The sequence below is a fragment of the Choloepus didactylus genome, chromosome 9, assembly GCF_015220235.1.
Source record: "Choloepus didactylus isolate mChoDid1 chromosome 9, mChoDid1.pri, whole genome shotgun sequence".
Lineage (NCBI taxonomy): Eukaryota > Metazoa > Chordata > Mammalia > Pilosa > Megalonychidae > Choloepus > Choloepus didactylus.
In genome coordinates this window covers 93,491,021-93,517,392 of record NC_051315.1, presented here as the reverse complement: position 1 = coordinate 93,517,392, position 26,372 = coordinate 93,491,021, and the positions used below count along the sequence as shown (strand labels likewise).

At 35.8% G+C, this 26,372-nt stretch overlaps 1 protein-coding gene across 1 annotated transcript in view; it reads left to right on the top strand.

Moving 5' to 3' along the window:
• Nucleotides 1-26,372, top strand: part of C2CD6 (C2 calcium dependent domain containing 6) — a 217,765-nt gene that overhangs the window by 76,738 nt on the left and 114,655 nt on the right. The window contains 2 exon segments of the mRNA XM_037848665.1: nt 870-913; nt 2,063-2,344. Of these exon segments, the coding sequence (XP_037704593.1) occupies nt 870-913; nt 2,063-2,344 (326 nt within the window).

Genomic DNA, 26,372 nt, shown 5'->3' with positions numbered 1-26,372 from the left:
GCCTCCCTTGAATAGTCCTACTTCCTCTCGTGTCATACACCTTTATTCTAGTCTCTTTTCCAGTCCTAACCCTATCACTGACCATGTAGGACTTATTTTCTTTCCTCTTAACCTTTAGCAAAATATAGTTTATGTTTTAGTTTCCTTGGCTGCTCAAGTAAATACCATGCAAAGAGATGATTTAAACAATGGGAATTTATTAGCACATGGTTTTGAGTAACAGAAGTCCAAATTAAGGTGTCATCAGGGTGATGCTTTCTTCCCCAAGACTGGGCTGGCTGCCAGCAGCCCTTGGTCCTGGGTTCTCTGTGACATGGTAGTGCACATGATAGCCTCTCTTGGCCTCTCCCGTTTCTTTTCATTCCACTGACCTTCAGCTTCTTGCTTCCTGTGACTTTCTCTCTCTCTCTCTGAATTTCATTTTGCTTTTAAAGGAAACCAGTAACAGGATTAAGACCTTTTCTGATTGAGTTGTGGCACACCTTAACTGAATTAACCTCATCAAAAGGTCCTATTTACAATGGGTTTATGCCTACAGGAATGGATTAAGTTTAAGATTGTTTTTCTGGGGGTACATACAGCTCCAAACCACCACAGTTGATACCTGTTTTTATGTTTTATATTGATATCTTAACACTTTTATGCGTGTTTCATTTTACCTCCACACTTGTTCATCTACTATTCGCCTATCTTTCCAGAGATTCAACAGCTTGTTTTTACTATTTTTTATCATTGGATAGATGCTTTGATTTAAAGTTCTGTGTTCTTGGTAAGAAAAGTTGTAATGGTATTTTGTCAGTATATATACATATAAATAATGTGTTTATTGTTTTATGTAAAAGAAAATACTTCTATTAATTTCTTAACAGATGCCCCTCTCATAAACAAGGAAGTGGAAACTATTCCAGAAAAGGTAAGGAAACATTTCCTAACAGTCACTCTCTGATGAAAGAATGAAATATTTGTAAATGGAGAAATATTTATAGATGGAGAAGAAAAGGCACTCAACAAGTTATTCAGGTGCTTCACAGCTATTTCTGTTATGACAATATCTGTACAATTACACAACTCATTTAAGTTAAATTACACTCCTGAAAGGAAGGCTTCATCATAAAATAGTAACATTTAAAAATACAAGGCCAAGTTTATGCTATGTCTATTTTCCTACAATAAATAAAAGGTTAAAAAACTTAAATGAATATGGGGGAAAACAAGAAAGAAAAAAAGCATAAAGTTCACCATAATGATCTTAGAAATGGATGCCACCAGCCTAACCAAATTCTTTACTCTTTCTCACAAAAAGCTTTTAATTTAACATGTTGTAAACCTTTCCCATTGAATATTACATATTTTATATGAAATCAATAGAATATAGAGCTCACATAATACAATTTGCTTTTCAGCTAATTTTATATAAGATATTCATTCCTTAAAGCAGTGGATCCCCATGTAAAAACAAAAAAGAATAAATGGTTTTTCTATACTGTTTGACAAATGGGATTTAAGAGTTCCTTTCTTTTGAGTCAGTGATTCCCAAATACCATGCAGTCAGTCTGTTCTGTTTCTCCAGTCCTAGGGGAAAGAAGGAAAAAAGGCAGTATAGAGATTATTTCATAAAGCTAAATTTATTTAGTTAAACAATCTGTCTTTTTTTCATGATACCCTTTTTGTATTATTTTACTATTTAAAATTATTTTGTGATATTTTGGTGATCATATAGTGACAATAAAATACCAGATCCCCAGTTTTTCTTTTTTTGAGATAGATGTTACTGATTTACAAAATCTGGACATATGAGAACCACTGCTTTATAATAGTAGTATGATCATTTTTTGGATGTTTCATAATCCATGATTTCAAGGAAGTAGAGAATAGGTAAAGCTAGGCTTATGAATATGTCAACTCTTCTATTTAATAAAGAATATAATAATATACAGATATTGGTAATTTGTTGTGATTAACATAAGAGTTAAATTGATATTAAGTCCAGTTTTATTAATTTTGAACACTTTCTAGTCAATAGTGATTAATTGGTAACTTACTTTATTGATATATTTTCTAGTTACTGGATAATGATTACAAGAAAGACCTGACCCTGCCAACTCTGAATTTTTTGTACCAAGATGATTCAAATGCCATTCCTCCTAAAAGTGAAGAATCAAGAAAACAAATACATCCTTGGATAAGCATTTTGTCCCCAGAGAACAAACCATATTCACAAGAACTCCAATCAGAAGCCACACCAGAAATCAAAGACGGAAAATTGAAAAACGACTTATCTTCATTAGAAGTAAATTTGAAAGATAGATATCCAAGCCCTTTTAAAATCTCATCTCACTCAGAGGTAAAGTTCAGAAGTATGTATGTAAGTCCAGGTAGAATAAGGAGGAGAAACCTAGATTCATCTTCAACAGAAATTAGGAGCCAAAGTAATATTCCAGACTTAGCTAGAAGGGAGAGCACAAGCTTAGTTTCCCCAGATTCAAAATCAAAAGGTAGCTTTCAAAGTCAAGATCCAAAAAAGATCTTGAACTGAAGGTATCTGCTCTCATCTTAGAATTATCAGACTAGGAAAAGGAAAATAATTTATTTTAAAAAGCTAATTAAATCCAAATAAATTGACAACACATGCAAATGTTTCCAAGTTAAAGTGCTTCTAAGTGTGTTAAACATCCATACCCTACTTATACTGATCAAATGAGAAGCAAAAAACTCTGAAGAAAAGGTAACGTGATCAGAGATCACTTTGGCTCTTGGATTTGTGCAAAATTCAACTGAAAGTTTAACAATCATAAAATGTAAATTAAAGGAAAAATTAAAAGCCCAGGAAGTTATTTCAGTGGAAAGTTTTAATAAAACTGTTTTATTATAGGAAATAGCATATGTTTTCCCTGTTACAAATAACTTTATAGCTTAAAATGAGAATGATATGCACAATTAAGTGTGTATCAGAGGAAAGCCTTTCTCAAAATGGTAGTTATTCTACTTAGCTCTTTAAATCTTATTTGAATCACTATTAAAGGTAGTTCATAAAGCAATGTAAAAAGATATACAAGTCAGAGAGTAAAGAATCTGAGTTGTAATGAGGCTCTGCTTCCAAATACTTTGACAAGCTTAGGCATTAAATCTCTAGGCTTGTTTCCTTTTTTATAGTTTTATTGTTTTTACTGAAGGGGAAAGTAATACATAGTCATTATAGAAAATTTAGAAAATGGAGAAAAGCATAAAAAAATTAATAGTAGCTATAATTCTACTACCACAGTTAAACTTTTTGTTTCCTTTCAGTCTTTGCTATGCACAATCTTTAATATATTTTTTAAAACTTGGACCAAACTATATATAATTTCATACTACACTTTCTAAAAACTTAACATATTATGAGCATGTTGTCTGAATTTTCTTAAAAATTTGTAAGGTGCTGAATATCCTTACATGTGGATATTCCAATAATTTTTTTAAGCAGGTGCCATATTGTTAGACATTAAGTTTGAAATTAGCATCCCTTTACTTAACTATTTGAGTCTATAATTATCTCATCTATTCAGAGAAATGGCGTGTTACCAAATTGCTCTCCGGAAAGATGGTGACACCTTACATTCTCACTGATGGTATTTGAATATTAATGTTCTTTTAGGAATGGTTAAAACTTTTTCATGCTTACTAGCCATTTTGATTTCCCCAAATATGAATAGACAGATCATGTCTTTTGTCTATTTTTTCTGTTGAGGACTTGGTGATTTTGTTTTGATTTTATAATGAGCTCTGTTTATTTTAAGGCTATTAGCCACTTACATATTCATAGAACATACTTCTCCATAGTTTGCAGTTTGCCTTTGAATTTCTTTATTATATTTACTGCAAATTCTGAAATATTCAGTTTTCATTTGATAAGTGAGTTATTTATTGCTGTGTAACAAACCATCCCAAAACTTAGTGCCTTAAAACAACCTTTTATTATCTCTCAGGGTTTTGTGGGGGTGGGGGGTTAACTGTGCTTAGATGGGCAGTTCTTCTGCTCCACTTGATGTTGTCTGGGATGGTAGTCATCTTGGAGTTCAACAGGCCTGGAACATCCAAGATGGCTTACTTACATGGCTGACACTTTGATGGGAACTCTTATAAGACTGGGCCCAGTTGCAATGCATGGATATCTGGACTGGTGTATCTGTTTCTCTCCCTTCTCCCCCATACAGCATTAGGAATTCTTCCTCTCTCTCTCCCTTTCCTTGTGGTGCATTCATGTGGACTGCCTAGCTGGGCAGCTGAACATCTTACATGGCCTTCAAAAGTACAAAAACAGAAGCTTCAGCCCCTCTTAAAACAAGCTTGGAACTAGCACAGAGTCATTTCGTCTGCATTCTGTTAGTTAAAGCAAATCACAGTCTCATCCCTCATTCCATATTGGAGGGAGCTACAGAAGGTCATGAATCATGGGTGGTGGTGTTCATTAGGGATCATATTTGGAGATTAACTACCAGAGATTACCTATTTAACCCCAAATAATTCATGACCTTCCATATGCAAAACACACTCACTCCCCTTCCAAGATCTTCCAAGTCTCATGCTATTACCATATTAGGCCCAGGCTTGAAGTACAGGATTTCATCCTCTAAATGAGGTCCAGGTGGATGAGGCTCCTTAGGTGTGGCTTCTCTCAATGTGAATAACTGTGAATTGAGAAGAGCAGTTCTCTATCCCCTACAAACAATAGCGAGTCAGGAATAGGTAACCTGGAATTAGGCACGTTTCAAAGGTGGAGTGGAAATATGAGGCATATAGTAGTAGACCCTACTAATTTTGAAGCTCTTGGCTCTACCCTTGGATCTTGGCTTTACCTTCTGAATAATTCTTCTTTTTCCATAAGAAAGGGCTTATATTTGTAGCTGAGTATCGTTTCCTATGTCCTGTCCATAGGACATTGGGAGTTCAAAGGCCTCTTTTCATTTTAAATAGTCCCTGTTCCTTTTAGTCCAAAATGCTATGATTCACTTAAAATTTTTGTGAGCTTCCTGAATATCAAATTCTTATCTCCTCAGTGAACTAGGTGTAATACCCCTAAATATGTTTCAACATAGTCTCTTGTATAGCTTGGGCTGAGAGTCAGGGTGTTATGGGCACTAATCTTAAGAATCTTAGAAGCTGTCCTGTCTAGAAGAAAGGATGGAAGAGGCCACCCTAAGATTCTTAGAAGCCTTTTTATATAGATGAATAGGTCTATGAGGCACCACTTAAATCTGTTTGAAGTTTTTAACATCAGATCTTACAGCCATACCCATGTGATCTGGACCCTGAAATGACATTTTACTGCTAATGCCCTAGATTTGATCTTTGTCCAGTGGTCATTTCTTACTTTGAGAATCTCTGATTGGAAGAGGAGGAGGAAAAGGTTTTTTTTTTTTTCCATCTTCAACAAGTCTAGCTCAGAGAAATGTGTTCCTCAGTTTCTTCTCGAAAATGGAACAGTTCCTCTTTAGGACTACCTCTCTCTATTTGTATTTTATAATTCATAGCTAAAATAAGCCATTTGGCACTTTCAGCATTCCACCTGATAATCTCCTTAGCGAAATCCTCAAGTTCATTAGATATACTTTCTATTTTCCATGTTAATACAGGCAATGATATTGCTAAATTTCATGCTACTATGTAACATTTATTGCCATTTTTCAAGACTCCAATAAAAATTTCCTTCCTGTTCTCCCAGCTCACTAATAGTCTCCTTGAAGCCCTTCCATCCTTTGCCTGCCATGCAGCCCCCAAACCAATGCCACATGTTTTGGGTTTTTGTTATAACAACAACCCATCTTCAGATACCAATTTTTGTTTAGTTGCATAATAAACCACCCCCAAACCTAGTATCTTTCAAGATTTGGTGGGTTGACTGCACTTAGCTGGGAAGTTCTGCTCCAATCAATGTCAGCTGGGTTATAGTCGCATCTGGTGGCTCCACTGGGCTGGATCATCTCCAAGATACTTCATTCATATGTCTGTTGTCTGGGTAGTGGGAATGGCTGGAAGGCTGATCTCAACTAGGATCCTGGGATATGTGGGCCTCTCCCTCTCTATGTGACTCTCCATGTGGGCTTTATAATAGGGTAGCCAGACTTCTTAAATGGCAAATTAGAGCTTTAAATGGGAGTGTTTAGATCATTTATATTTAATGTAACACACACACACACACATTATTTGGACTTAAATGTCCTAGAGTAGGGTGAATAATGGTCCCCAAAGATAACAAGTCCTAATTTCTAGAACCTAAAAATATCACCTTATATGGCAAAGACCTTGCAAATGTTATTAAATGAAGAATCTTGAGATGGAAAGATTATGCTGGATTATCTGGGTAGACCCTAAATGCCATCACAATTTTCCTTATAAGAGAGAGGCAGAGGGGAATTTGACACTCACATACAGAGGAAAAGACAGTGTGAAGATGGAGCAGAGAGATTTGAGGGCATTGTATAAGATAACAAGCCAAGGAATGCCAGCAGCCACCAGAAGCTGGAAGACGCAAGAAAAGATTGTCTCCTAGAGCCTCTGGAGAGAGTGCAGTGCTGTAAATACCTTAATATTGACCTGTTGAAACTGATTTCTGACTTCTGGCCTCCAGGGTTGAGAAAGGATGCATTTCTGTTTTAAGCCACTAAATTTGTGGTTATTTGTTACAGCAGCCACAGGAATCTAATACAGTGCCAAATTAAAACATCATTTTTTCCTAGCAATGTGTATTATGGGTGAGGTCACATCTCATTTGTTTACATCAAGCATCTAGTTATCCATAGACTGCCCTACTCTCTTTTGACAGTAACGAGGACCCCACCAGGTATATCAGTTTTCTTCAGTCTGTACACTATCTGGCTTGAAATCTGCCTGAGGTTGAAATTTTAAGTAGTTCTGTAGTCCCGCAGAATGAAAATACATTCTGGACTGTGGAGGGATCAGTAGTCAGGACTTTGAAGCACCTGGGTGTGCCCATCCTTCATATCTTGGTGTTTTGATAAGTGGAAACTTTTATCTTTAATCATCTGTCACCCAGTTTCAACTATCACCTATATACTGATAAATCACCTATAACATAAATGGCACAGTTCTCTCACTTGAGCTATAGATCATCCCATCCAATAGTCTCCTAGACATTCCACTTGGATGTTCTATAAGCCAAGTTGTGGTGGTTTCGCGCTCTGGACCCCAGGGGGAAAAAAAACAAAAACAAAAAATAAACAAAAAAAAAAAAAAAACATGTTCTTAAACTTAATCTATTCCTGTGGGTATGAACCCATTGTTAAAGGGCCTTTTGATGAGTTTACATCAGTTAACGTGTGGTCCAACTCAATCAGGATGTGTCTTAATCTTATTACTGGAGTCCTTTGTAAGTAGAATGAAATTCAGACAGAGAAAGAGAAAGTCACGGGAAGCAAGAAACTGAAGGTCAAAGAAATACAGAAGAAAAGGGGTAGACGCCAGGAGAGGTCACCATGTGCGTTGCCATATGACAGAGGAGCCCAGGACCACAGATTGCCAGCAGCCAGCCCCAGAACTTCAGTCTTGGGGAAGAAAGCATCACCTTGATGACACCTTTATTTGGACTTCTTGTTAGCCTCAAAACCGTGAGCTAATAAATTCCCATTATTTAAGCTAATTCACTGCATGGTGTTTGCTTGAGAATCCAAGGAAATTAAAACACAGGTATAGTGTTTGCCCTTTTTCTCTGTTGTTCCTTGTCTTGTTTTTAAGTGGATTCTCTTAAATTGCCTAGTCTGTCTAGTCATCTCATAATCCAATCATTTTCACTTCACTTCTGAAACCATGTGATCAGATTCTTTTACAGACTTTGCTTTTACCTTACCATTGAACCTTTTACTTTCTTCTTTCAGCTATCTCCTTTCTTCATTTCCTTCCTTATCCAGCTTTGATAATATGGCCCTTGATTTTAATACCACTTTGCCCATACCTAAATTCTCTTACCTGTCTTTTTATCATATGGATCTGATAAATGCCCATTTTTAATGACTTTTTTTTCTCCACTGCTACCTGCCTTTATTACTCCTCCCCTACCCTACTCTGTGCTCCAGTCTCATTGTTCTTTACACTGTTTCAAAGAATCAGGCTCCCTTCCAACCTAGGATTTTTGCACATACTGTTCTCTTGTCTGTAATCCTGTGTTCCCCTTCTCACCTTTAAACCTCGCTTTGTGTCACTTTTTCTGGGGACTTTAGATCAGGTTTCATTGTAACATAAACATAGAGTAAGCCTTCCTTTAGGGTATCTATCTCAAATTTGAATGATACATTCACTGTTGTGGTTTTTTGATTGATGTGTCTCTCCTTCTGCACCCTAATTGGACTAAAAACTCCAAGAGAGCCACAGGATATAGGCTTTTGTACTGTACTGTGTCTGGAGTGCCTAATATACCTGATATATAGTACACCCTCAATGAATATTTAATAAGAGAATAAGTGATGTTCTTGTTTAGACTTGGTACTCTGATTACTAGATACCTACAAGGCCACGGCCATTCTACCCATTTTGCCTCCATATTCCTGCTGATTTCCTCTCTCTTGGTTCTGTTCCTAGAACATCCAACAGTGCTTTGTTCTAATTGCTTTCTAGAAGGAAATGCTTATATTTTGTCTCAATTAGCTTGTTTACTGAAGTTAAGAGTATGCAAATGTATGATTACATAGTGCATTTGAAGTTGACCTTACATAAGAATCATTATTTAGGTACTGAAGTAAGCATGAATTTATTGTTATGTATATGTAAACAAGCAAAGTAAAACTAAAGTCTTAACAAAACAGTCCTTTATTGACATAAAAATTTGTATTGAATTAACTTTGCATGAATCACTGCTGCATATTACACATCAACTTTAGATGGCTTATACAATGTTTCACCATTATAAAGTCACTCAAAGAACAGTATTTTTGCAGTTGCTAAACCTAGCAGAGCTACACTGGTTGTTGCATGACACAGATTTTATGATCACCTTATCCTGAAAACAATTCTTGTCACAAAGGTGTACATGCAGAGAAAACAGTGGTCAAAATGTACTTTTTAACAACTTTATTGAGATCTAATTTACATATCATAAAATTGTAATTTTATGGGGTAGCTGGTGGTAGATACCTGAAACTATCAAACTATAACCCAGAACCCATGAATCTTGAAGACAATCGTATAAAAATGTAGTTTATGAAGGATAACAATGGGATTGGGAAAGCCATAAGGACCACACTCCCCTTTGTCTAGTTTATGGATGGATGAGTAGAAAAATAGGGGAAGGAAACAAACAAACAAACAAACAGACAAAGGCACCCAGTGTTCTTTTTTACTTTAATTGCTCTTTTTCACTTTAATTATTATTCTTGTTATTTTTGTGTGTGTGGTAATGAAGCTGTCAGGGATTGATTTAGGTGATGAATGTACAACTATGTAATGGTACTGTGAACAATCGAATGTATGATTTGTTTTGTATGACTGCGTGGTATGTGAATATATCTCAATAAAATGAATATTAAAAAATGTACTTTTTAACAACTTTATTGAGATCTAATTTGCATATCATAAAATTCATGTGTTTTAATTGTAAAATCTAATGATTTTTAGTAAATTTACAGAGTTCTGCAACTGTCACCACAATCCAATTTTATAACATTTCTATTGCCTCAGGAAGATCCCTTGTGCCCATTTGCAGTCATTTCCATACCCACCTTCAGGCAGAGGCCAACACTAATCTACTTCCTGACTCTATAGATTTACCTTTTCTGGACCTTTAATATAAATGAAATCCTGTAATATGGGGTCTTTTGTGTCTGGCTTCTTTTCACTTTTCCAGAAGTTAGTGAAGGATTGTTATTACATCGTTAAATGTTTTGTAGAATTCACCAGAGAAGCCATCTGGACAGGGGGTTTCTTTGGAGAAAATGTGAAATTACTGATTGAGCTGCTTCTTATAGATTTATCCAGATTTTCTGTTTCTTCTTGAGTCAGTCTCAGTAATTTGTGTCTTTCTAGGAATTTCTGCATCTCATCTAAGTTGTCTAATTTGTTGACATAGAATTGCTCATAGTATTCTCTTATCACCCTTTTAATTTATGAAAAATTATTAGTGGTGTCTCTTTTATTCCTGATTTTGATAATTTGTGTCTTCTCTCTTTTTTCTTGGTTAGTCAACTTGTGAATTTTGTCAATCTTTTCAGAGAATCAACTTTTTGTTTCATTGATTTTTCTATTGCTTCTCAGTTTCAATTTCATTGATTTCTGCACTATTTTTTTTCTTTCTTCTGCTTGTTTTGGGTTTAGGTTTCTTTTCTCCTTCTCCTCCTCCTCACCTCCTTCCCTTCCCCCCCTTCTCTTTTTCCTCTCCTTCCTCCTCCTTTTTTTTTTTTTTTTTTTTAAGTTTGTTAAGGTGGACACAGGTTATTGATTTGAGATGCTCCTCCTTTTCCAATATAGGATTTACAGCTATAAGTTTGCCTTTAAGCATTGCTTTAGGTGCATCCCCCACATTTCGGTATGTGTTGTTTTTAACATAATTCAGCTCAAAATATATTCTAATTTCCCTTATAATTTCTTCTTTGGCCTATGGGCTGTTTAGAAATGTGTTGTTTGATTTCCAAATATTTGTGAATTTCTCAAATTTCCTTCCATTTTTAATTTCTAATTTAAGTCCTTTATGGTCTGAGAATATACTTTTATGATTTCAATACTATTAAATTTACTGAGCTTTATTTAATGGCCTAGCATATGGCCTGTTTTGCAGAATGATCTGTGTCTATGTAAACTTCAGAATAAAGTATATTCTGCTGTTTTGAGGTGTAGTGTTCTGATGTCAGTCAGGTCAAGTTTATTGATAGTGTTTTTCAAGTCTTCTGTTTCCTCACTGGTTTTCAATCTACTTGCTCAATCCATTATTGAGAATGGAGTATTTAAGTATCCAGGACAAGTATTGTTGAATTGTCTATTTCTCCCTTCAATTTTGTCTGGTTTTTGTTTCATGTGTTTTGAGTCTCTGTTATCAAGTGTGTATTACTCATATAATAATATCTTCCTGAAATTAAGCCTTTTATCATTATAGTCCCTCTTTATAACAGCTTTTAAAAGTGTATATTCATGTTTGAAATTAATAGTACAGCTCTCTTATGGTTTGTATTGGCATGGTATAACTTTTTAATCCTTTTACTTTCAACCTATTTGTCTTTGAATCTAAAGTTTGTCTCTTATAGACAGCGTATAGTTACATCTTGTTTTGTTTTTCAATCCAATATGACAATGTCTGCCTTTTGGTCAGTATTTTTGGCCCGTATTTTTGGCCCATTCCCATTTAATGTAATTATGCATATGTTTGTTTTACAACTGAAAAATTTCTGTTTATTTTCTATATGTCTCAGGTCATTTTTATTCTGTTGTTATTCCTCTCATTTTCTTTTGTGTTAAGTATTTTCTCATGTACCATTTTAATTCTTCTGTTATTTTTTTCTGGAACCCTGGTTCTCTTTATTTTATCTCCAATGCCCTAGTATCTTTTTTTTTAATTTGAGATACAATTCACATAAAATAAAAGTCACCCTTTTAAAGTGGATAATCTAGCATTTTCAGTATATTTAATATGTTGTTCAACCATCACCGCTATCTAGTTCCAGAATATGTTCATCACCCCAAAGAGAAATGTCATGCCTGTCAGCAGTCCCAATTTTCCACTCCCTTAATTCCCTGGTAGCCATTAATCTACTTTCTAACTTTTGGATTTACCTATTTTGAATATTTCATATAAATGGAATCATACAGTATATGACTTTTTGCTTCTGGCTTCTTTCATGTAGCATAATGTTTTCAAGGTTTGTCCATGTTGTAGCATATAACAGTACTTCATTACTTTTTATGGCTAAATAATATATGATCATTCCACATTTTGTTTATCCATTCATCTATTGATGGACACTTGAGGTGTTTGTGTTTTTTGGGCTATTGTGAATAATGCTGCACAGGGGCTGCACCATTTTACATTTTCACCAGCAATGTTTACAAGGGTTCCAATTTCTCCACATCCTCACCAACACCTGTTATTTCTGCCTTTTGATTCTAGCCATCCTAGTATGTGCAAAGTGGTATATCATTGTGATTTTCTTCATGACTAATGATGTCAGGTATCTTTTAATTTTGATGAAGTCCAATTTGTTTATTTATTTATTTTGTTGCTTGCACTATTGCTGTTATATCTGAGAAACTTTTGCCTATTCCAAGGTCAGATGGATTTATAACTGTTTCCTTCTGATAGTTTATAGTCTTAAATCTTACACTTAGTTCTTTGATCCATTTTGAGATATTTTTTGTATATGGTGTGATAAAGGGGTAGATCTTCATTCTTTTGTATGTGGTTTTCCAGTTGTCCCAGCACTATTTGTTGAAAAGACTATTATTTCCCCATTGAATGGTCTTCACACCCTTGTCAAAAGTCAATTGACCATAGCTGTATGGGTTTATTTTTGAACTCTCAATTTTATTTCTTTGATCTATATGTCTGTCCTCATGTCAGTACCACACTGTCTTGATTACTGTAACTCTGTACTAAGTTTTGAAATCAGGAAATATGAATCCTCTAACTTTGTTCTTCATTTTTAATATTGTGTTGGCTATTCAGGATTCCTTGCTTTTCCATATTAATTTTAGATTCAGCTTGCCCATTTCTGCAAAAAGGCTGTTAGAATTTTGATAGGGATTGCATTGAATATGTAGATCATTTGGGGACCTGTATTGATTATTTTTACTATAAATTATTTGCTATTTTGTGATTATTCTAGAGATTACAGTATATATCTTAATTTATCATATCTACTTCAGATTAATGCTAAGCTAATTCCATTGAAATATAGAAACTTTGCTCCAAAATAGATCCCATTTAATTCCTCTCATTTGTGTTATCATATATATATTGTTTGCATATGTTATAAACCCAGTAATACAGTGTTAAAATTGCTTCATGCAACATTTAATATTTCAAAGACGTTATAAAAAGAAAGGAGAACAAGTTATTTATAGAGTCTTTTATATCAACCCACATATTTCCATTTCTGGAATTCTTCATTTCTTCCTGTGGACTCAAGTTACTCTCTGGAATCATTTCCTTGCTCCAATATAGCCCCATTATCTCCCTCCTTCCTGTACTATTCATATGTCTGGAGTCTTCAAAGTATGGCCCATGAGCCAAATCCAGACCACCATTTGTTTTTTATGGCTTGCAAGATAGGAAGAGTTTTTACCATTTAAAATGGTTAACAAAATGAAAGAATCATAAAAAGAATAACATTTTGTGATGTGAAAATTATATGAAATTCACATTTCAGTGTCCATAAATAAAGTATTGTTGGAATACAGCCATGTTTATTTGTTTACATTTTTCTGTAGCCGCTTGTGTTCTACAGTAACAATGAGGAATAATTTCAAAAGAGACCCTATGTGAAGACTCATCACTTCCCGCTGCTGCCTGGCCCACTATAAATTGCAGTGATACAGTTATAACTCAACAGCATTTAAAGTGTCATGTGTGTTACCTTACTGCAACACTTTTTAAAAATTACCCTTTCATATGTCAAAACAAGAAGAGAAAATTACACTTTGAATGTCATATTTTCAAGCCACAATGAAGTGTGAATTGTTATTGAAATAGGTGGCAAACCATTGTGTTTATTATGCAGAGACATTATAACTACGCGGAAATAATGCAATATACATTGACACTACAGGACTAAGCACTAACACAATATAACCAACTCAGAGGAAAGCAACAGACAGAAAAAAATGGAAAATTTAAAATGGAATATCTCGTGACAGCAGACTTTATTCACAAAAAATAAAAGATGAAAATGTGGCTACAACCAAATGATTGTCTGAATGGCTCCAAGTAAGGAAATCAATGATAAGTTGATTAAATTGTGTTTGATTGCAGTGGCTGAATAAATGTGTCCAGAGAAAATGAACTTGTTTAAGGTTGTTAGGCTTTTGACAAAAACAGTTGCTCAAATGGTTGAAGACATTTGGACCAACATCAAAAATCAATTTTAAAATATGGTAAATGATTGTATCGTTTTCCTTGGCTCTTGATAAGCTGATAGATGTTACTGATACATCTCAGTTGTTATTTATTTGATGAGTCAATGGCAAGTTTTAAGTGACAGAAGAATTAGCCCTTATGAATAATTGAACAATTACAAGTGAGTATATTTTCAAAAAAGTCAAGAAATACTCCTCTGTTTTATTGACTTTTAATGAGGAGGAATTGGGAGAGGTGATTGCAAGCCAAGTGCATAAAAGTAGGCTCAAAAACTGCTGCCTGAGTAGTGTCCTGTTCGTTGCTACTTCTCCTCCAGATGAGGAGACTTTCTTGCTAATCTGGTGGTCCACCTCAGTCTGTTCCATTATAACAGTTAACATTACGTTTCCTCCTGGGTGGGCAGAAGATTCTGCTACCTTTATAACAACAGTTACAGAGATGCACACCTACACTGAAGGATGACAGGATGGAAATGCATGACTGCCAAGGGCAGAAACCAGAGAATCATTAGAACTTTGACTTGTTTGCTTGTCTGAAGGTGCAGACTGCATTGTGCTTTATAAAGGAAGAATGGCAACAGCTGGGTCATCTTATGGCCAGTCTATTTTGCCTGTTTTAGTTCCATTCCAAGATGACAGTAAGTCTCAGAGGTTTTGCAGTGTGTTCTGGCTTCTGTAAGGGAATTTGGGCCCTCCTGGAGAGATTTTCTTGAAACAAACTTTTGTGTGAAACCATAGATAGCCATCAACTTTTATTCATGCTCTTACTGCCTTGAATTGGGTATATAATGCTGATGATGGTGATCTACTGGAAAATGAGAAACTGACCCAAAGAAATATGGCAATCAGCCCTGGTGCCCTGGAAAATTCCTCTAGCCTTAATGTTAAAGTCAGGCAAGAACTTAAGTGATGTTATCATGGTAATGGGAAAGCAGATTCCCTTCATTGAAGAGGACTCCATAAAAGTCACAGTTGTACAAGCCAAGCTTGAGGCAGTCTGAAGACACACAAACCCTGTGGGCCTATCCAGAAAGCAGGGTATCTGTGGCTGCTGAATGAAGTAGTTCGAAAGCTAAAATGGATAGTGTCAGTGATCAGGATCTTGCTGCCTGGTGTAGAGGAGTGTTGGGCAGACCCACAACATTGGAAGTTCATTTGGTTGAGCCATCAGCTGCCACCACACTACTCAAAACCAGAAGTCAATGTGAAACCTTGTTTAATGGTATGAAGCTAGTTTCTCCTTCTATGTCCCCTGACACCTCCCTTTCCCTCTATTCAAACCTCAGCTCCTTTAAGAATAAAGATGATTAGAGGTCTTCCTGTCCCTAAATGGGATGTTAGGGTACATACACCCATTGAAGTATGCTGAGGAGTTTAAGGGAGGGAAGGGACACAATATTTTATGGTTGTGTTGGATTTAGGTGCCCAAGTCACTATCTAACCTGGACCCATAGAAGGAAATGTACCTGGATTCAGCTTATGGGATTTGGGCAGGGTTCACAATGGGGAAGGAAACTAGCATCATCTGAGCTTGGCGTCAGTTGGGATCTCTTTACACCAATTTAATCTACTGTTGTTTCTACATCTGAATGTGTGGTAGGAATTGCGTGCTATATACTTGCCCTTCTCCATCCCATAAGTGCCAGAGGGGATTCTGCTGACTAGAAAGAGCTATGTGTGGAGAAGTGCTAGTAGGACAGGAAAATTGATCCCCAAATTGTCTCCCTGACCCTTCCCAGACAGTTCAACAGAAACACTATAGAATCTTAGAGGACAAAGGGAAATCACAGCCTTCATTAAGGACTTCAAGGCATCAGGAAAAGTAAGAGATGCATTATCTCAATACAATACTCCTATAATGCCATTGAAATTTGCTAATGGAGTTGAAGGCTTACAGTTGAATCTAGTTGTTGCAAACTCCATATCCCAGCTGTTCCAGACAAATGTGAATGAAACTGAATCCATTACATAGATTAGTGGTACTTGGAATGCTCATATTAGATATTGCCAACACCACCTTTGCTATAGCACTGCTACCTGAGTATCAAGACGAGTTTGCATACATTTGTAGTACTCTTCCAAGAGTACCTACTCACCTGCCATTTGCCACCAGTGGATGCATCAGGATTTAATATGAGTGCTTCTACATTATAGTGTCCAAAACTTTCACTATATAGTTGATGTCTTACTGGTTGCCAAGTCAAAAGCCTCAGTCCTAATATAGGACTTTTACCCCTTTATTGGTTGACACTTTTTCAAGTTATAGTATTGCTGTTTTACTCTGATCATATGACTCCAACTACTCTATTGTGGTACTTGAAACATTTCTGGGTCATATTTCTGGCTATAGTGGAGTTAAAAAGCCACTCAAAAATGGACTGATAGTCAAGGGCCTTTCACACTCCCTACAATCTACAGGCACCTAATATTGCTGAACATTGGAACATTCTCCTCAAAAAAAAGAAAAAAAAAAGACTCAAAAAGATTCCTGAATGTGGAATCCTCACCTTCTTCATGTCCACACACCTTAGAGTAAGGCAGTTTGGTCACTAATTGCAGCCACTCCCAGAAAGATATTATTTCCTCTTAGATGCTCTTTGGTCAATGATCAGGAGAAAAGAAGTGGAGAGTTATGTAGATCTATTTTGAAATTTTGAGATTCCACCTTCACCATTCCTGGACATGAAGCTTCTTTTTTCTCACAAACAGCCACCCCAAGTTTTCCTGGTTTTTACATCTTTCTCACGGCAGCCAAGCCAAAAGGGGCTTAGGGGATTTGGACGATTTGATTCAGCCACCTATATTCTCTTATTTGATAGATATGGTGCTAGATAAAAGGATAATGACCATTTGGTTGAGTACACTGCTCACCAAGTCCCCAGCAGTGACCCACATGGGTCAATGTGGGGGGCATAATGGCTTTCTGCAAGTTTTATAAAAATGCCTTTATTCCTTCTTGGAGCTGATTCCTCTTGATGAAAAGTCTGGGTGATATTAGGAGATGACGGGAAAAGTTGGAGTTATAACTACTGCAATAGTACACACCAATTTTGTGGCGGCTGAGGAGAAACCACATCAACACCTGGGGAGGGAACACTGCACACCCCAGGAATACAGGGCAGAGAGGGATGTTAATGACATATCCCCACCACCACCCCCCCACACACACCCCAAATCATCCCTGGTAACTTCCTCAGAAAGAAAATACCCTGATATAACTCTCCCAAACTATCACATGTGCCTTAAGTTTAACTGACTGTTGGGTTTTTTATCCTTGATCGCCATTCCCCTTGCTCTTACAACAAAGTCTATTTGAAAGATCAGGGAATGGCACCAACTCCTCTAACTCCCATGCAAAACACTTGTCAATACTTCTCAAAATCCTCTCTATCCCATTGCCATAGCTGTCACTCTCATTCCTTGGGGCCAGATAAATGCCACCTGGTGTCATGGACAAACAAAACAAATTGAACTGACTTCCTCCGTGTAGTTCCTCTAATAACAAAGAACAGACTCAATTTTTCAAAATGAAACTGAGAACCGTAAGAGTTACCATTTGACTGGAAGGCTACATGGAAGGCACTGCCACCCTCTCCTCAGTGCTCCTCCTCCCCCCCAGTTAATATAGGTCCTGCTTGAGTGGTCCAACCATTTTAAACAATACTTTCCAAGGGCTCCATATGTGCCACTAGGAATGTATTTCTTGTGTGCAATCCAGGCATTAATTTGCCTCCCTCCTGAAAACATGGTTTCTTCCACCTTAGGGGTGGCCATTAGAGACCACAAGTGTTTAAGGAGACACCACCAGTAGATCATGTAACCCTCCGAAGACTGTGAATACATCTTCAAAATGATACTCTCCTTGCTTTTCCTGTAACATGTTCCCACTGCACATGCAAATGTCATCTGAACCCCTTTGTATCTTGCTGTAGGAATTGGAACTCAGAGAACTGGCACAAAATTGCTGATACTCTGACTACTGCAGTCATGCTGAGTATTGAACTGTCCTTTGTCTCTGACCCAAGAGACTCAGGTCTTCCATTATCATCCAAGGAACTGTGGCAGGCTAACTTGTTAGCTTGCAAGCAGGATAGAATCTCAGACCCTTCATACATATTTACGGATAGAAGCATGGGTGAGTGGATAGATGGATGAATGTAAGAATAGGTATCTACAAATAATTTTTTTAAATGGAAACATACTCTGTATTCTATATTAATAAAATTCTTAGGTATTTTGCCCAAATTTAAGGGACTGAACTCATGGATACTGTGTTCCTTAACATCTATGCAATTGGATTGTCAGCTATATTTATTCCGTTTCTTAACATTTCTAGGTATATATTTCATATTGGGTTATTTTGTACCTAAACTTATTGTATATTTTTATCATTAATAGACTATTTTTAGAGTAATTTTAGTCTACAGAAAGTACAGAGGATTCCTATACACCCACCTTCTCCTCCCCCCCCCCCCAGTTTCTCCCATTATTAACATCTTGAATTTGTATGGTACATTTGTTACAATTGATGAATGAATATTGATATTATTTTTAACTAAAGTCCATAGTTTACAGCAGGGTTTCCTTCTTGTGTTGTACACTTCAATGGGTTTTGACAAATACATAATAGCATGTATCCATCATTACAGTATCATTCAGAATAGTTTCATTGCCCAAAATGCTCTTTGCTCCACCTGTTCATCCCTGATCTTTTGACTCTCTCTATGGTTTTGCCTCTTCCAAAAATATCATATAGTTGGAATCATACAATATGTAGCTTTTCAAACTGGCTTCTTTCAATTAACAATATGCAATTTAATGTTCCTTCATGTATTTTCATAGTTTAGTAGCTCATTTATTTTTTATCACTGAATAATACTCCATTATATGGATGTACCATGGTTTGTTTAATCCTTTCACCTATTGATGGACACCTTAGTTGCTTCCAATTTCTGGCAGATATGAATACAGCTAATATAAACATTTGTGTGCAAGTTTTTATATGGACATGAGTTTTCAACTCATTTGGGTAAATGTTTAGGAGTTCAATTGCTGGATCATATGGTAAGCTTATATTTAGCTTTGTAAGAAACTACAAGACTCTCCCAAAGTGGCTGAACCATTTTGTATTGCCACCAGCAATGAACGAGAGTTCCTGTTGTCCACATCCTCATCAGCATTTGATGTCAGTGTTTTGGATTTTAACCATTCTAGTCGGTGTATGGTGGTATCTTATTATTGTTTTAATTTGCAATTCCCTAATGACATACAATGATGAGCATTTTTTATGCTTATTTGTCATCTGTATATCTTCTTTTGTGAGGTGTCTTTCCAATTGTTTTGCCCATTTTTAAAATGGTTTTGTTTGCTTTCTTATTGTTGAGTTTTAAGAGTCCTTGTATACAAGTTTGGATACAGTCCTTTATTGAGATACGTGCTTGCAAATATGTAACAGTTCTGTGGCTTATCTTTTCATCTCATCACAGTGTCTTACTAAGAGCAGAAGAATTTTAATTTTAATAGAAATCCAACTTACCCCATTTTTCGTTCATGGATTATGCTTTGGTGGGTGTGTCTAAAAAATCATTGCTAAACCCAAATCACCTACATTTTCTCTTGTGTTATCTTCTAGAATCTGTGTAGTTTGCCTTCTACTTTAATTCCATGATTTAATTTGAATTAATTTTGTGAAAGGTGTAAGATCTGTGTCTAGATCCATTGTTTTCATGTGGATGTCCAGTTGTTCCAGCACCATTTGTTTGAAAAGGACTATTATTTCCTCCATTGAATTGCTCCTTTAACTCCTTTGTCAAAGATTGGTTGACTATATTTTTGTGGGTCTACTTCTAGATTATTCTTTTCCACTGTCTACAAATATATTTGTCTGTTCTTTTGCTGGTACCATACTGTCTGTTCACTATAGCTTCATAGTAAGTCTTGAAGTTGGGTAGTATCAGTCCTCTGATTTGTTCGTCAGTATTGTGTTGGCTATTTGGGGTCTTTTGCCTTTACATGTAAACTTTAGAATCAGTTTTCATCATCCAAAAAATTACTTGCTGGGACTTTGATTTGGATTGCATTGAATCTATAGATCAAGTTTGGAAAAATTGAAATCTTAATGATATTAAGTCTTTGTATTCATGAACGTAAAATCTTTTTCCATATGACAGTTCTATACTGAACTTTCTGAAGAGCCACCAAACTGTCTTATGCAGTGGCTGCACCATTTTACATTCCCACAAACAATGAATGAGTGTTCCTGTTTCTCCACATCCTCTCCAACACTTGTAATTTTACATTTTTTAATAGTGAGCCATTCTAGTGGGTGGAAATGGTATCTCATTCTGCTTTTGATTTGTATTTCCCTTATGGGCTAATGATGTTGAGCATATTTCAGGTGCTTTTTGGCCATTTGTATTTCTTCCGTGGAGAAATGTCTATTCAAGTATTTTGCTCATTTTTAAATTGGTTGTCTGTCTTTTTGTTGTAGAGTTGTAGAATTTCTTTATATATTCTGGGTAGTAACCCTTATCAGATACATGGTGTGCTGGTTTGAATGTATTATGTCCCCCAGAAAAGCCATATTCTTTGATGCAATCTTGTGGAGCAGAACATATTAGTGGGGATTAAGTTGGAACATTTGGATTAGGTTGTTTGCATGGAAATGCGCCCCACCCAACTGTAGGTGATAACTGATGAGAGATTTCCATGGAGGCATGGCCCCACCATTCAGGGTGGGACCTTGATCAGTGGAGCCATATAAATGAGCTGACAAATAGAAGGAACTCAGTACAGCTGAGAGTGAACATTTTGAAGACGAGCTACAGCCAAGAGGGACACTTTGAAGAAAGCACAGGAACTGCAGATGAGAGACAGTTTGAAGATGGCTGTTGAAAGCAGACTCTTGCTCCGGAGAAGCTGAGAGAGGACAAATATCCCTAGTGCAACTAAGAGTGACATTTTTGAGGAACTTCAGCCTAGAGAGGAACGTCCTGGGAGAAAGCCATTTTGAAGCCAGAACTTTGGAGCAGACACCAGCCACGTGCCTTCCCAGCTAACAGAGGTTTCCAGACACCATTGGCCATCCTCAAGTGAAGGTACCCGATTGCTCATGTGTTACCTTGGACATTTTATGGCCTTAAGACTGTAATTGTGTAACCAAATAAACCCCCTTTATAAAAGCCGATCCAATTTGGGTGTCCTTTTTTCACTTTTATTTTTTATTCTTGTTCTGGTTCTTTCTGATGTAAGGAAAATGTTCAGAGATAGACCGTGGTGATGAACGCATAACTATGTTATCATACTGTGGACAGTGGATTGTATACCATGGATGATTGTATGGTGTGTGAATGTATATAAATAAAACTGAATTTAATTAAAAAAAAAAAATCTCCCACTATGAAAAAAAAGAAAAAAAAAAAAAAAAGCCGATCCATTTCTGGTGTTTTGCATCCCGGCAGCATTAGCATTAGCAAACTAGAACATGTGGTTTCCAAATATTTTCTTCCATTTTGTGGATTTGTCTGTTTACTTTCATGATAAAATCATTTGATGCACAAAAGTTTTTAATTTTAATAAGGTACCATTTATCTATTTTTTCTATTTTTGCTTGTGCTTTGGGTGTAAAGTGTGAGAAATCATTGCCTAACACAAGGTCTGGAAGATGCTTCCCTGTGTTTTATTCTGGAAGTTTTTACAGTTCTGGTTCTTATGTTTAGATCTTCAAGCCATTTTGAATTCAGTTTTATATATGTTGTGAGTTAGGGGGCCACATTCATTCTTTTGCAAAAAGAGATTCAGTTTTCCCAGAATCATTTGTTAGAAAGACTATTCTTTCCCAATTGCGTTGACTTGTCAAAAATTAGTTGGCCATAGATATGAGAGTTGATTTCTGAACTCTAATTTGATTTTTGATTCCATTATTATATATATCTTTCCTTGTGCCAGTTCCGTGTTGTTTTGATTACTATGGCTTTGTAAAAAGTTTTAAGATTGGTAAGTTTTTAGTCCTCCATCTTAGTCCTTCTTTGTCAGGATGCCTATGCAGGGCCCTTGAATAAATTTAATGATTGGCTTTACCATTTCTTGCAAAGAAGGCTGTTGGAATTTTGATTGGGATTGCATTGAATCATAAATCACTTTGAGTAGAGTTGACATCTTAATATTTAATCTTCCAATTTGTGAACACAGAATATTCTTCCATTTATTTAGGTCTTATCTTATTACTTTTAGCAATGTCTTTTAGTTTTCTGTGTACAAGTCCTTTGCATCATTGGTTGAATTTCTTTCTAGATATTTGATGCTTTTAGTTGTTCTTGTAAATGGATTTTTTTCCTCCATTTCCTCTTCAGATTGTTCATTACTAGTGTACAAAGCCACTACTGATTTTTGCTTACTTATTGTGTACCTTGTCTCTTTGTTGAATTCATTTATTAGCTATAACAGCTTTGTTGTGGATTTTTTCAGGACTTTCTATAAATAAGATCATTTCATCTGCAAATTGGGAAAGTTTCAGTTCTTCCTTTTCAATCCGAATGCTATTTATTTCTTTTTCTTGCCTAATTGATCTGACTAGAACTTCCAGTACAATGTTGAATAACAGTGGTGATGGTGGGCATAATTATCTTATTCCTGCTCTTGTAAGGAAAGTTTTCAGTCTTTCATGACTGACTATGATGTTAGCTGTGGGTTTTTCATATATGCCCTTTATCATGTTGAGGGAGTTTCCTTCTATTCCTAGTTTTCTGAGTGTTTTTATCAGGAAGGGTTCAGGATTTTGTCAAATACCTTTTCTGTGTCAACTGTGATGATCATGTTTTCTTCTTTTTTTTTCCCCATCCTATCAATGTAGTGTATTACATTAATTGATCTTAGTATGTTGAACCACCCTTACATGCCTGGGATAAGTTGCACTTGATTGTAGTGTATATTTCTTTTAATATACTGTTGGATTCAGTTTGCTTGTATTTTGTTTAGGATTTTTCCATTTATATTCATCAGGGATATAATAATTTTCTTTTCTAGTGGTATTTTTATCTAGCTTTGGTATTAGGTGACTTTAGCCTCACAGAAGGAGTTAAGGAGGGTTCCTTGTCTTCAGGTTTTTGGAAGAGTTTAAGCAGGATTGGTGTTAATTCATTTTAGAATGTTTGGTAAAATTCACCATCTTGTCCTGGGCTTTTCTTTGTTTTGAGGTTTTTTGAATACTGTAGATATCTTCTGTTTCTTTTTGGGTCAGTTTAGGTAGATTGTGTGTTTCTCAGAATTTGTCCATTTCATCTAGTTTATCTAATTTGTTGGCATACTGTTGTTTATAGTATCCTCTTATAATCCTTCTGTTCCTGTAGGATCAGTAGTCATGACACCCCCCCTTATTTTTAATTCAGTTTTATTGAGATATGTTCACATACCATACAGTTATCCATGGTGTACAATCAGCTGTTCACAGTACCATCTTATAGTTGTGTGTTCATCACCCCAATCTATTTTTGAACATTTTCCTTATACCAGAAAGAATCAATAAGAATACAAAATAAAACTAAAAAAAGAACACCCAAATCACCACCCCATCCCACCCTATTTTTCATTTATGTTTTGTCCTCATTTTTCTACTCATCCATCCATACACTGGATAAAAGGAGTACAATCCACAGGATTTTCACAATCACACTGTCACCCCTTGTAAGCTATGTTGTTATACAATCATCTTCAAGATTCAAGGCTACTGGGTTGGAGTTTGGTAGTTTCAGGTATTTACTTCTAGCTATTCCAGTACATTAAAACCTAAAAAGTGTTATCTATATAGTGCATAGGAATGTCCACCAGAGTGACCTCTCAACTCCATTTGAAATCTTTCAGCCACTGAAGCTTTATTTCATTTCATTTCGCATCCCCCTTTTGGGATGACCCCCTTTTAAATTCTGATTTCAATTATTTGTGTCCTCTGTCTTTTATTCTTTAAGTCTGGCTAAAGGTAGATCTTTTCAAAGAATCAACTTTTGGTTGTGTTGATTGTTTTTATTTATTTTATTGTTTTATTGTTTATTGTTTTATTCTCTAATTTCATTTATCTCTGCTCTAATCTTTATTTCCTCCATTCTGCTTTTTTTGGTTTTAGTTTGCTCTTGTTTTTCTGGATCTTCTTTTTGTGAGGGTCCCTGATTTGAGATCTTTCCTCTCTTTAAAGTAAGCTTTTAGAGCTATAAATTTCCCTCTCAGCACTTCCTTTTCTGCACTGCATAAGTTTTGGTATGTTGTGTTTTTATTTTCATTTGCCTTGAGATATTTCCTAATTTTGCTTGTGATTTATTCTTCAACCATTGTGGTTTGAGTATCTTGTTTAATGTCTGCATATTTGTGAATTTTCCATTTCTCCCTCCATTATTGATTTATAACTTCATCCCATTGTGGTTGGAGAAGATGCATTGTATGATTTCAGTATTATTGAATTTTTTGAGACTTGTTTTGTGATCTAACTTATGGTCCATCCTAGAAAATGGTCCATTTTCACTAAAGAAGGATGTATATTCTGCTGCTATTGGGTGAAGTGTTCAATATATATCTGTTAGATCTAGTTGATTTATAATGTCATTTAAGTCTTCTATTTCCTCTTTGATCTTCTATCTAGCTATTCTATCCATTATTGAAAGAGGTATACTATAGTCTCCTACAAATAAGTTAGAACTGTCTATTTCTCCCTTAATACTGTTAATATTTGCTTCAATATTGAGCAACATTCTCATTAGGTGCATATGTATTTATAATTGTTATGTCTTGTTGAATTGATCTCTTTAGCAGTATATAATGACCTTCATTGTCCCTTGTAACAGTTTTTGACTTTCAGTTTATTTTATCTTACATTATATAGCTATCCCTGCTCTCTTTTGGTTACTATTTGCATGGTACATTTTTCCCCATCTTTTTACTTTCAGCCTATTTGTGTCCTTGAATTTAAGGTGAGTCTCTTGTAGACAGCATATAATTGGGTCATGCTTTTTAGCCATTTTGTGACTCTCTGCTGTTGGACTAGAGAGTTTAATCGATTTACCTTTAAAATCACTACTGATAATAAAGGACTTTCTTCTGCCATTTTGTTATTTTGTCTTTGTAAGCCTTATACCTTTCCTGACCCTGAATTCTTCTGTTAGTACCTACTTTCATATTTATTTGATTTTTTTCTATTGTACCATTTTGAGTCCCTTTTCATACTTTCTGATTATATGTTCATTTATTTTCTGTGTAGTTACCATGGGGTTAAACTTTTACATCATTCATCTATAGCAATCATAACTGGTTTGATACCACCTTAACTTCAGTAGCAAACATTATTTCTAAATCCCTATGTCCCTCCACCTTTTTGTTGTACTTGTTTTAAATTATATCAGTATGTACTTTATGTAAAAAAAAAAAATAGATTTATCGTTACTTGTTATGTATTTGCATATAGAACCTTTAAGAGGTTAAGAAATGGCATTGCACACCAAAAAATATAATGCAATACTACTGGTATTTTTAATTACCCATATGGTTTCTGTGGTAGTTTGGAGATATGTTCCCACAGAAAAACATTTCTTAAACTTAACCCATTCCTGTAGATATGCACCCATTATAAGTAGGACATTTTGGTGAGTTTAATTCAGTTAAGGTGTGGCCCAACTCAATCAGGATGATTCTATCCCTGATCCACCAGTGTATGTTGGCTGAATTGGAGGGGCAGAAAACTTGCCTTTTGTGGTTCATAGGTTTCTAAATCAAAGGAGATGCATCCAGAACTGAATTTTAACCTGATGCTGTGATTGGCTGAGGTTTTTGGGACTGTTGGTGAGTAGTGATTATATTTTGCATTTGGGAAAGATATGAATAATTGTTGGCCAAGAGGATGAACCATGATAGAATAAATTATTTGCCTTTCCTGGTATTAATACCCTGTTCCAAGTGACTTTGCAGTTCTTCCCACTATTGGTGGAGTATAATTCTCTGCTCCCTGACTTTGAGCCTGTCCAAGTCACTTGCCTTAGCTAATGGAATGTAAGCAGAAGAGAGAGTGAACAATTTCCCAAGCCTGGGCCTTAAGAGAGACATCGTATTCTTCTGCTTGCCCACTTTTACATCTCCCATTGACTTGAGAAAAACATGCCTTGCATAATCCATTGGTCCAAGGAGAATGAGAACACATGGAGCAGCCCTGAAATTCAACCAAAGCTTCAAGCTAAGCCCAGCTGAGTTCAGCCTAGATCATCCAATATTCAGACAACCTACAGACACATGAGTAAAATAGATGTTTATTGTTGTATGGCCCTGTACCAGTTTGGATATATTATGTCCCC